At 53.3% G+C, this 11,708-nt stretch overlaps 1 protein-coding gene across 1 annotated transcript in view; it reads left to right on the forward strand.

The window, feature by feature from the left end:
- The first annotated feature begins 3,665 nt into the window (after positions 1-3,665).
- Positions 3,666-11,708, forward strand: part of COLGALT1 (collagen beta(1-O)galactosyltransferase 1) — a 22,477-nt gene continuing 14,434 nt past the window's right edge. Inside the window, exons 1-5 of the mRNA XM_077777005.1 lie at positions 3,666-3,670; positions 3,757-3,867; positions 4,514-4,631; positions 8,413-8,547; positions 10,055-10,259. Of these exons, the coding sequence (XP_077633131.1) occupies positions 3,666-3,670; positions 3,757-3,867; positions 4,514-4,631; positions 8,413-8,547; positions 10,055-10,259 (574 nt within the window). The remainder of the gene's footprint in view (positions 3,671-3,756; positions 3,868-4,513; positions 4,632-8,412; positions 8,548-10,054; positions 10,260-11,708) is intronic.

Here is an 11,708-nt window from a genome sequence, read left to right on the forward strand (position 1 = left end):
CGAGGTAGGGAGAGAGAGACAGATACAGAAACCGAAGCAGGCTCCAGGTTCTGAGCGGTCAGCCCCGAGCCCAACACGGGGCTCGAACTCACGAACTGCGATATCATGACCTGAGCAGCAGAAGTCTGATGCTTAACCGCTTAACCGACTAAACCACCCAGGCGCCCCTCAAGGCTTTTAATTCCTCTCCAGAAAAGCTGTGTTTCTTTGCCCTCCCACCAGCAGCATTTGTGCGTAGGCTCTATATCCTTTCCAAACACGAGGAATTTTCATAAAAGAAAAAAAGTCAGTTGGAGGGATGTACACATTTCATTGTTTTATTTTGAATTTCTTTAATGATTAAATTGAACCTAAAAAGAGGTTTATTGGCCATTTTTATGTTTGTGCCTTTTTTTTTTTTAAGTGAATCGCCCGTTTGTGGTTTTCACCTATTTTTCTCTTTGGTAGATTTTTTTTCTTATTGATCCCTAATAACTCTTTGTATATTGAAGCTATTAGTGGTTTGCTATACAGATTACAGGTTTTTGTTTTTATTGTTTGTTTTTTGTTTTTTTTAAATTCTCAGCGTGCTAGAGACCTTTTGGATTTATTTGCTCCAAATCTTAACTCGGTATCAAGTTTCTCAGCTGAGAGTGAAGCATTACTGAGTTCCCTCTGCCTGCCAGAGAAGTCATCCATCTACTGCCGGTTGGCAGCTTCTCAGTATCACAAGCCTCACAGCTGCTTCCGGACCAGGTTCCGGAGGGATTTCCCCACGGTCTTTCTTGGTTCAGCTTTCAGAGGGGGATTTGCATGCTCCATGGAGATGGTCCCCTCCCATTCCGCCCTGGAATTTTCAGCCTCCCCAAAGAGAGTTTTCTGACGTTTACCCTCCAACTCAACCTTCTGAGATACCATTTGTGCTTCACAGCCTTGTACAGCTGTTGTTTTTAAACCCGGGATGTGATGTTAATTCTGCCAAATTGGAGCAACCAGAACTTATCATCCTGCCCTCTTCGAGAAAAGTACTATTTGGTTTGGGATCTAAAACCTTCCAGTCTTTTCTCAGGTTGTCAGGGTATGGGACGCATCTTGCCACTCTGTTTTTCCGACTCGATGTGAATGATCTCTCCTTGCCGGGTTCATAGACTGCAAAATTGTGTTTGCCATTTTATTGCGGAACGTTTCAAACCTACCCCCAAAGCCAAGCCCCCAGTGCGCCACTGCTGGGGTTCCTCCACTCGCCCCCTCACCCCCTTCGTCAATCATGTAACCAGTGAAGTTGAGGTTGCACTTCCAAAACATTCAGCTAAAAACTGAACTTGCACAGATGATCGTTGTAGAAAAACCTGGAGAGCAGAAGAAAGGAGAGAAAATGAATCTGGAAAAGAATGCACAAGCCGCGGATAGGGAGGAGGAAGCGCAAACGTCACGTGACTCTGCTAGCCGCACTGGGAGATTTGAGGCTTTTGGGGTCAAGCCCACCGCCTGGCTTACCTGCTGTCCCTAGAGTACAAAGACACACTACTTGTGCCCTGAATTTCACTTAAAAATACTGAATCTTCTCCTTCCCACCACCATACTAATGAATGGACACCTGAGCACCCTTCATAAAACTTAATTTTTAAGAATGACACGGATTATATGGAAACCAAGTTGACAATAAACTAAGAAAAAAAAAAAGAATGACACAGAAACAAGCAATTGAAAAGTACACTCTGACGGGCGCCTGGGTGGCTTAGTCGGTTAAGCGTCCGACTTTCGCTTAGGTCATGATCTCGCGGTTCGTGGGTTCGAGCCCCGCGTCGGGCTCTGTGCTGACTGCCAGCTCAGAGCCTGGAGCCTGTTTCAGTCTGTGACTCCCTCTCTCTCTGACCCTCCCCTGCTCACGCTGTCTCTCTCTCTCTCTCCTAGAAATAAATAAAAAGGAAAAAAAAAACATTTAAAATTGAAAAGTACACTCTGGGAAACAATCCCCTGGTAACATTTCTAAGGAGACTCCCACCCTGCCCCCAGAGCGCGTGCTCAGCATTTTCCAGTACTCGGCTCCAACAGATGCCAACCCTGCGGGGTCGCTAAGACCCTATGTTACAGATGGACACACTGAGGCTCACACGGAGAGCCCATGGTGAGGGCTGAATTTGAAACCAGGTCTGCAGGACACTAGGGGACCGCGCGCTTCTTACCCAACGGCCCTAAGGGACATCCCGGTGTAACCAGGTCCTAACTCGTCAGTTGCGCCTGGAGGCACAGATTGAGTTTTATTCCGATAGAGGTTGGGTGGAGTAACAGGCGGTCGGGCCAGCGGGGGTAGGTGTCGGGAGGCTGGGCTTGTTCTGAGCTGTGACACCTTTAAGGCACAGAATCACGTCAGATTGGAAGGCTATGAGCTCTCTGTGCCTTTAAGGCCGTCCTGGGGGCGGGGCCTGGGAGACGGGCCCAGACGGCTGATTCACTCCAGGCGCTCCTCCCCTTTAAGGCGCGCGGCAGGGCGGGGCCCCCGCTGGCCTCTTCAAGGCGGGGTCCGCGTCCGCCGGCAGAAAAGCGGCTTAAAGGCGNCACCCTGCAGATCCGGGACCTCTGGTGCCCAGCCCGGGGCTGGGCCGCTCTCTGCCTGGGACTAGCCCTCAGACCCCCTTCCGAGCACCCACAGCTCCGAAGAAGGGGAACCTGGAGACCCCGCGGCCCGCACCGCACTTCCACTAACGGAAAGACTTTTCGGCTTCTGCTCCTTTGGATCCTGAGCCCAGCCTGAGTCAGATCCCCTGCCCTCTAACCAGCGTGGGTGGGTGGGTTACCGGACCCTAGTGGCCAAGGGGGGAAGTGAATCCTTCCTGTAAGGGGAATGGGGCAGACTTCTGCCAGACTGGCGACTGCCCGCCTCCTGCCTCAGTTTCCTCATCTGGAAAATGGGGGCATCACTGTAATTGCGGATCGTTAACCAGTTAATGTCAGGGAAGCCCTTGTGCCTGGCATCTCTGGCTTGGTGCTCAATGGACCAGAGCTGTGGCTACTAATCTTATTATCATCATTAATCATCGCTGTTGTTGGCGACTTCATCACGATTTGGGGTGGGGGGGAGGATAGTTCTCATCTTTATGGTTAACCTGGACTCTTAAATGGCTCTCACCTCTCCATCCCAGATTCCCTAGCCTGGATAATCCCAAGAAATGTTTGTTGAATTAATAAGTAACCATAGCCAACTATAAGGTGGTGTTGCTCCTAAGAGACAGTGGAGGAAGGTAGGGTGAGGGTATATGATACACTGTAGACATTTTAAAATTAAATTGCACAGGGGCGCCTGGGTGGCTCGGTCAGTTGTCTCTGGCTCTTGATTTTGGCTCAGGTCATGATCTCCCGGCTCAGGGGTTCGAGTCCCACGTCTGGCTCTGTGCTGACCATGGAGCCTGCTTGGGATTCTCTCGCTCTCCTGCTCTTTCTCAATGAATTTTGAAAAAAAAAGTAAATTTAGATTGTACATATTTAGTACTTGATGTGGTTATGAGATCCTAGATGCTCAATAGTACTAACAACGTCTGATGTGCTTTAACAAAATGAGCTCGTTTAAGCCCCTCTGCAGCCCAGTGAGCAGGATCCTGTCCTCCGTCCTGTGTATTTCAGATGACACAGGGGTGGGGATAGGGTCCTGCCCAGGGCTATCAGCTAGTAGGAGGCCAGCTTGGGGTATGGAGTCTGTTGTTGCCCTGGCTCCCCAGCCCCGTCCCGTCATGCCTCAATCTCCCCAACCTCACGCCGCCTGTCCCTGCCTGTCCGCAGGGTGGCCACGGACCACAACTCGGACAACACGTCGGCTGTGCTTCGGGAATGGCTGGTGGCTGTAAAGAGTTTGTACCACTCTGTGGAGTGGCGGCCGGCGGAGGAGCCCAGGTGAGCTTCAGACCCCGCCTCCAGCGGGCCGGGCTCCGCCCTTATTCACTCACCTTTCGTGAGTCCCCACCCCCAACTTTCCGGCCCAGCTTTGCAGCCTTAGGGGCTGGCCTTGGCTGCTCTGACTGGCCCTCGGCTTCAAAGGGCCACAGTCCTCCAGCGGGACCTCTGCCCTGGCACTTGTCTCCCCTCCGGCTCTTGTCTTCCCGGCCGATGACGCCTACTGCCCTGTCCCCAGTGTCGCCCTGTGCCCCTCAGCCAGCTCTGCTACTTAGCCTCCCCGTGAGCCCCTGGGCAGTGCTGACCCCTGGTTTCTTTAATCCTTTAATGGTTTTTTTTCCTAACCAGATTCCGAGTCTGGGCAGACAGGGTCCAAGTTTACTTCTGCTGTGTGTCCTGTCCCAGTGGTTCCCCTTACCCTCAGGAATGACCCTGCAAGGCATAGGGGCCCCGACCCCCATCTCCAGAGCTTTCTTCCTACTCTGCAGTGTGCCCTGGGCTCCCTCCGCCAGGTATCTCCTCTCGCTTCCTCCCAGCTTTCAGAGCCAGCCCACACATCCCCACCTCCAGGAAGCCCTCCCTGACCACTGCCCTCTGGGTCGTGATGGTGCCCCATGCCTCCTGCATCACAGCTGCCTCTCCGCAGGTCCTACCCGGACGAGGAAGGCCCCAAACATTGGTCCGACTCGCGCTATGAGCACGTTATGAAGTTGCGCCAGGCGGCCCTGAAGTCTGCCCGGGACATGTGGGCCGATTACATCCTGGTGAGTTTCTCGGCCCGGCTGCTCCCAGGTGGCGGGGGAGGTCTGGGTGGCCGAGGGAAGGCAGATCAGTGGGATGTAGCCACCAACTTTAACCCCGTTTACAGAGGGAAACAGGCTCTGAGAGGGGGTGTGAGTGGTCAGAGGTGACACAGCCAGTCAGCAGGGGAGCTGGGGTTCAATCCAGGGCCCCCCCTGGGCTCTTAATCATCAGACTGTGTTCCTAACTCCCCCCTGTGGTTGGACCCTGAGGTTATCTCCTCTTTATTGCCACTTCCGCACAGCCCAGGATAACGTCCTCTGGGTGAATTTCGGGAAGCTAGGGGATGGGGTGGGGGCTCGGGGGGGCACTGGAGTTGAGGCCTGACTTTCACTTCCTTTTGGGCCGGCCATTGCGCCCGGAGGAAGGGACGGTTCAGGATCGCGTGCCCTAATGTTAAGGCTCGTACCTGCAGATGCAGCCCCATCGCCTCCATCTGGACGTGACCTCCTCCCCTGGTGCGGGTGGGGCTGGATGGCACGGACGGCTGGGCCTGGCTCCCCACGGAGGCCGAGGGCACCAATGCCAGCCTGACCGGACCTGTGGTCGGTCTCCATCTACACGCCAGGCCCTGAGCCATGGTCTGCACCTTCTTTACTTACCTAGTTAGCAGACATCTGTGAGCCTCTCCCCTGCCCTCCATCCGCGTGTCGGACACGGGGACACGGGGAGGGTCAGCATGGGCCACACCCTGCCTTCCTAGTGTCCCCAGAAAGGTGGACGTGACCAGAAAACAAAACTGAGCAAGGACATACAGAAAGGCAGCCGGTGCTGTGATCATGGAAAGGTGGCGGGTGGCGGATCAGTGTCCTGGGGCCACTGTGACAAAGGTGCCACACAGAGGGGCTTACGACGACAGAAGTTTGTTGCCGCACCGTTCTGGAGCCTCGAAGTCTGAAGTCTGGGTGTCCGTGGTGCTCCCTCTGAAGGCTGTAGGGGAGGATCCTTCCTCTTGTCTTCCAGCCTCTGGGGGCTTCGCGTGTTCCTTGGTTTGTGGCCACATCGCTCAGTCGTCTGCCTCTGGGGTCACATGGACTCCTCTCTCTGTCTCCTCTTAGCAGATCGTTAGTCATTGAATTTAGGGTCCAGCCTACTACAGCCTGACCCCATCTTAACCTACATCTTGGTTACACATGCAAAGACCCTGTTAAGATGACAGTCACAGGTTACCAGGGGTCGGAATTTCAACATACCGTTTTTGGGGGCCCGCATTCAATCCACAACAGATGGCATAATCAGTGTGCGGTGATGAGTGAGCAGGCTGGGGGGCCTCCCTTGGGAGGGGACCCTAGCGGTGGATCTGAAGGAACAAAGAAGCCAGCCTCGGGGACGTGGGGGACAGTGTCTGAGGTAGAGGGAACAGAGCAGGGCACAAGCTTGGGGCATACAAGGGCTGGCGAGGCGGCCAGTGTGGCTGGAGGGGTGATGGGGGCCGAAGTGGTGGGTGGGGGCCAGACCACGCAGACCGCGGGAGAGATTTGGTTTTTACTTTGGGGGTAATGGGGAGCCATGGAGGGTGTGTGAGCAGGGAGAGCCGTGTTCTGATTTATGATCTTCAGAAGCCTGGTGGACACCGTGGGGAGCAGGGTCTGTGTGGGGCCGGGAATGGGGATAGCAGGAGGCCAGGGCAGAGGCCGCTATAGAGCAGGGCTATGGAAAAGGAAGTGGATTCAGGATGCCTTTTTAGGCTGAGGGGACAGGCTCTGCTCAGGGACTAGATGTGAGGGTGCCAGGAGGACCCCATGTCCCTGACTCTGCAGTGAGGGTGGAGGAGAAAGACCGGAACACCCTTTGTAAATTATTTTTTCTTTTGTTAAAGCGGGAGAAAAAAATAAGAAAAGAATGGAACAGAGTCTTCTGGGAGCCCTATAGGTTGATGTCTTATCAGACCATTTACAGACAGGAAGGTGGAGGCTTAGAGAGCTAGGTGACAGTATGCTTGGTGGCTCTCGGAACCAGTGAGGTGCAGAGATGAGACTGGACCCTTTTGGAACCATCTAGCACAGAGCGCCTCCTCTGCCTCCCCGGGTTTGAGGCTGGCCGCTTGCACTTCTTTCCCTCCACAGACTTGGGTGGAACGCAGCATGTTAGTGTGAAATGCAAAGAAACTTGTGGCTCACCAGTCTTTCTCTGTAACTGGGGACTGTGGAAATCCGCACTGGGATGTGGAATCATTTGTCGGGTGTTTTAAAATTGTTACGGAAAGGACCTCTTTTTTTTTTTTTTTTTAATGTTTTGTTTATTTCTAGGAGAGAGNAAAAAAAAAGTTAAAAAGGGGGAAAAAGGACCCTCTTTTTTTCTCTTTTTGCAAACGGTATAGGTGTTACTTGTAAGAAGATATACAAGGGCAAAAAAAATAAGAAACTTAGGAAAGAAAACAACAAGCAAACCTTATAATCTTACCTCCCAAGGAGACTCACTTTCTGGCCACTTTTCTGTGTTTTCTAATTGAGGGGCAATTTACATCACATAAAATTAACTGTTTTAAAGTGAACAACTCAGTGGCATTTAGTATGTTCATTATGTTGTGCAACCACAGCCTCTGTCTAGTTCCAGAACATTCCCGGCACCCCAGAAGGAGACCCTCCTGTCCCCAGGAGCAGTCACTGCCCACTCCTCCTCTCCCCAGCCCCTCGGCAGCCACCACTCTGTCCATAGATGCGCCTGCTCTGGGCATTTCACGGAAATGAACCCAACACCACGTGGCCTTTTGTGTCTGGGTTCCTTCACTGAGCGCGATGTTCTCAGGGTTCATCCACGTGGTAGCGTGTGCCCCAGCTCTGTTCCTTTTTGTGGCTGAGTAATGTTCCACCGAATGGATGGATCACGTTTTGTTTATCCGTTCTGCCATCGACGGACGCTTGGGTCATTTCCAGCGTCTGGCTGCCGCTGCCAACGTGGACATGTGAGTGCCACCTCCCTGTTTCCGAGTATCTTGGTGCGTCCCCAGGAGCAGAATGGCACCGTGCCTGCCTGTCTTCATGCCCCTTCCCTGATTGGTTTCTGCGCGGTTCTAACAGGCTCGGCTCACTCTGTGGCGGGACACGCGGCCTGAACTTCCCAAGTGGGTTCGCCACCGCCAGACCCCTGGGTCGTCCCCGGCTCGTGTGACAAACGACATCCTGGCGTGGCCTTGCTGGAGAGTGTTCGTGACACGTGGTGTTGGGGGGGGGGAACCAGCAGCCCATCCCCCATGGTGACCCTGTGCCTGGGTTGGTAGATTTCATTCCGAGCTGCAGCAAGCAAGTTACCATCTTTTTACCCCAACGTTGAAGGCATCTGAGGAAAGAACAAAAGGCTTATGTAAAGATCTGACTTTTTTACGCTCTTTGTCAGCATCTCATTTACAGCAGAAAGGAGTGCGTTCCCCCCCAGCCGCTCCGCGCAGGGGTGGCCTCTGTCCTCGGTCCTCCGGCGCCCACCTGTCTTCAAAGGTCCCATAAATGGAGCCGCAGGTGCACGCGCTGTCACGATCTGCATCTCGCCAGTGTCACTTCTGGGACCGACTTGTGCTGCGTCGTGCTGGGTGGTCTGTCCCTTCTTGCACCGCCTAGTGTGTTGTAGGAGCATGACTTGGCTTGTCACGCGGGGAGCCAGGCCGTTTCCAGGACCACAGCCGCTACTCCAGGATCCCCAGACCCCCCCTTCCCCCGTGGGACTCTCGCCTCAGCCCCCGCTGCTCGGAGCCTGGCACGCCCAGGTCAGTCCCAGGGCCACGCTGATGCTATAATGTGTGTTTTGCAGTTTGTGGATGCAGACAACCTGATCCTCAACCCTGACACACTGAGCCTCCTCATGGTGGAGAATAAGACGGTGGTGGCCCCCATGCTGGATTCGCGGGCTGCCTACTCCAACTTCTGGTGCGGGATGACTTCCCAGGTCAGAGGGCTTCTCGGGTAGGGTGGGGGCGGGGGGGAAGGGTGAGCAAGTAGGGGGCTGTGGCTGGAGTCTGACTTATATCACGTCATGGTGAGCATTTCACAACATCATTGTGATAATCCTTAAGTGGCTTCTTCAGGGAGGGTCAGTGGTTGTGCCCTCTCCTCCCCACCCCCTTCCCAGTTACTGAAGCAGAAACGGAAACAGAGAGGAATTGACTTGCCTAAGCTCACACGGCTAGGAAGTAGTGGTGCCAGGATAGGACTTCAGGCACAGCTTGATCTAGGTGTTCAGACAACATTCCCATCTTCCTCCATCGTTTGGAGGCTTCATTTTCAGACTCCTGAGGTGTGATCCCAGCACCGTCTGGCCAAAGTCCGCTTTGGGCCTTGTCTCGTCTCCTCCCACACCTGAGCCCATTACGGAAGCCAGGAGAATGCCAGGTTCCGACGGACCTAGCCTGGGCCACAAGTCTCACCCCAGGGAGGAGGCTGGGGTTGTAGGCAACTCCAGGGGGAGTGAAAGGGTGGGTGCCGGAGTGGGGGCCACGCCACAGGAATGGGGCTCGGTGGCTGGAGCCAGGACCCTTCCTGCCTCTGCCTGTCTTCTTAATCGACGTGTGATTCACATAACATAAAACTCAGCTTTGTTTGTTTATTTTTACTTATTTTGAGAGAGAGAGAGAGAGAGAGAGAGAGAGCGTGCGCAAACAGGGGAGGCAGACAGGGAGAATCCCAAGCAGGCTCCACACTGCCAGCATGGAGCCTGACGTGGGACTCAAACCCATGAACCGTGAGACCATGACCTGAACCGAAATCAAGAGTCAGACGCTTAACTGACTGAGCCGCCCAGGTGCCCCAAACTCACCATTTCAAACAATTTCATGGTTTCTGTTTTTTTTAAATATGTCATAGAAGCCTAAATGTTATTATACTCTAAGAATTACAGTTGTAAAGGTATGATGAAGAGAGAGACCAACCTCCGAATGTTTCTAAAAGAAACATTCTTTTCTAAAAGATTCCCCCCAACCTCCTTGAAGCTGTCCGGTGGAAATCAAAGGATCGCGAAGATCCAGCCCTTTCTCGGCTTTCTGATTTCCTCCTTCCCTATGGCCTCCTTTCTTTTTTTTTAAAAAAAAATTTTTAATCTTTATTTTTGAGAGAGAGAGAGCTAGTGGGGGGAGGGGCAGAGAGAGGGAGACAGAGAATCCAAAGCAGGCTCTGTGCTATCTGCACAAAGCCTGACATGGGGCTCGAACTCTCACAAACCATGATATCATGACCTGAGCCAAAGTCAAGAGTCGGTTGAGCCCCCCAGGCACCCCCAGTGGCTCCTTTCTGATCTGAAGTGTTGAGCTAGGTCTGCAGGCGGACAGNATGCCCACTGCAGCCAGAGGCTGGCATCTGGGCCTTGCTCTCCCAAGCTGTCCCATGCCTCCCGTTGTCCCAGGCCCCTGCCTCACCTTTAGGGACCCCCGTACGGAACTCTGCCCCCCTTCCCCCCGCAGGGCTACTACAAACGCACACCCGCCTACATCCCCATCCGCAAGCGGGACCGCCGGGGCTGCTTTGCGGTGCCCATGGTGCACTCGACCTTCCTGATCGACCTGCGGAAGGCGGCATCCAGGAACTTGGCATTCTACCCTCCCCACCCTGACTACACCTGGTCCTTTGACGACATCATTGTTTTTGCTTTCTCCTGCAAGCAAGCAGGTGAGCCCACAGGGAGTTGGTCATCACCGGGGCATCTGTCTGGTTCATGGGGACCAGTGCCGAGCCCACAGAAGGTTCGCAGACTCAGAGCTGCAGAATGCAGGGAGGGCTTCAGGTGTGGCTGTATCCAGGAGCTCGGTGATATCCCCAGGACCTACTTAGCTTTGCTGGGGCGCTTCATCCCCCAGATGTTTAAGACCTATTTATTGAAGGTTGTTTCCATCTTGATATTCTGCTGTGTTCTCCCAGTTTTCTGGAGCTGAGCATAATTATTCCCTGGTTTACAATTAGGAGGGAAAAAAACATTTTAAAGAGAAAGAGAACACAGCCAACCACGGCTGACCTGCGATATTTCTAAAACCACCCTGCGGCCCATGGGCCAAATCTGGCCTACCCTGTTTTCCTGTAGCCACAAGCTAAGACTGTCTTTGGTTCCTGGACCCAAGTGCATCATGTATGTGTGTGTTGGGAGGGTGGGGCTTCCCCACACCAACAAGCAATTCTTAGACACCAGCGGTGTGTCCTGTCATTCAGCTCCGTTCTGACACCATCCACCCAGAGTCCCCGGGTTGAGGGCTCAGTCCCACAAGACTGCCTCCCCCCTCCTTGTCCTCTCCACGGCGCCACCCTCCCCAAACCTCCACGCGTTTGCCAACCCGGAAGCTTCCGAACCCCATCTTTTTGGGCTTTTATGGAGCTTCCGTTACATAGACGTAACGGATGATGAATCATTAGCTCTGGGTGATTCAGCCTCTACGTCTCCCCTCCCCAGAGGCCCGAGGGGTGAAGATTCCAACCTTCTATTCGTGGTTGATTCCCCTGGCAGTCAGTGTGTGTGTGTGCGTGTGTGTGTGTGCGTGTGTGTGTGTGTGTGTGTGTTGGGGGGGGTCCTCTTTAAGCGCTTCTCAAAAGTCACTTATTAATCTCAGAGACCGTTTTAAGCTCTCAACATTTAGGAAATTCCAAGGGTTTGGGGAACTGGGAGCCAGAAACTGTGGACAGGGGCCCAGATCTCTAGAAGAAGTAGATATTTGGTCATCTGCATGGAGGAGAAGGAAAAAAAGAGGACTATTTTGGTGTGCCATCTGAAAAGCATATAAAATTCACATTTCAGTGCCTATAAATAAAGTTTCAGCGGCGCGCAGCCACGCCCACCCCCGTAAGCCTCTGCTCTCACCTTCCAGCGGCCACTGAGTCATTCAGTCAGAACTGTCTGGCCCGCAAGCGTAAATATTGACCATCTGGCCCTTCACAGAAGAAGTGAACCAGTGAAAACGAAGAATCTTTTTCATGGGTTTTTTTTTTTTTTTTTTTTTTTTTACTTAAAAAAATGATTACAGAAGATACAAACATGTAAAGCACTCAGAACAGGGCAAATGCAGACAGCGGTGACGCAAGCAGTGCTGGGGACGGCAGCCCCCTTTTGTGCCGCTGTGGTGGCCCCCGCCG

This window comes from Crocuta crocuta, unplaced genomic scaffold (assembly GCF_008692635.1).
Source record: "Crocuta crocuta isolate KB4526 unplaced genomic scaffold, BGI_CrCroc_1.0 scaffold77, whole genome shotgun sequence".
In the NCBI taxonomy this organism is placed as follows: domain Eukaryota; kingdom Metazoa; phylum Chordata; class Mammalia; order Carnivora; family Hyaenidae; genus Crocuta; species Crocuta crocuta.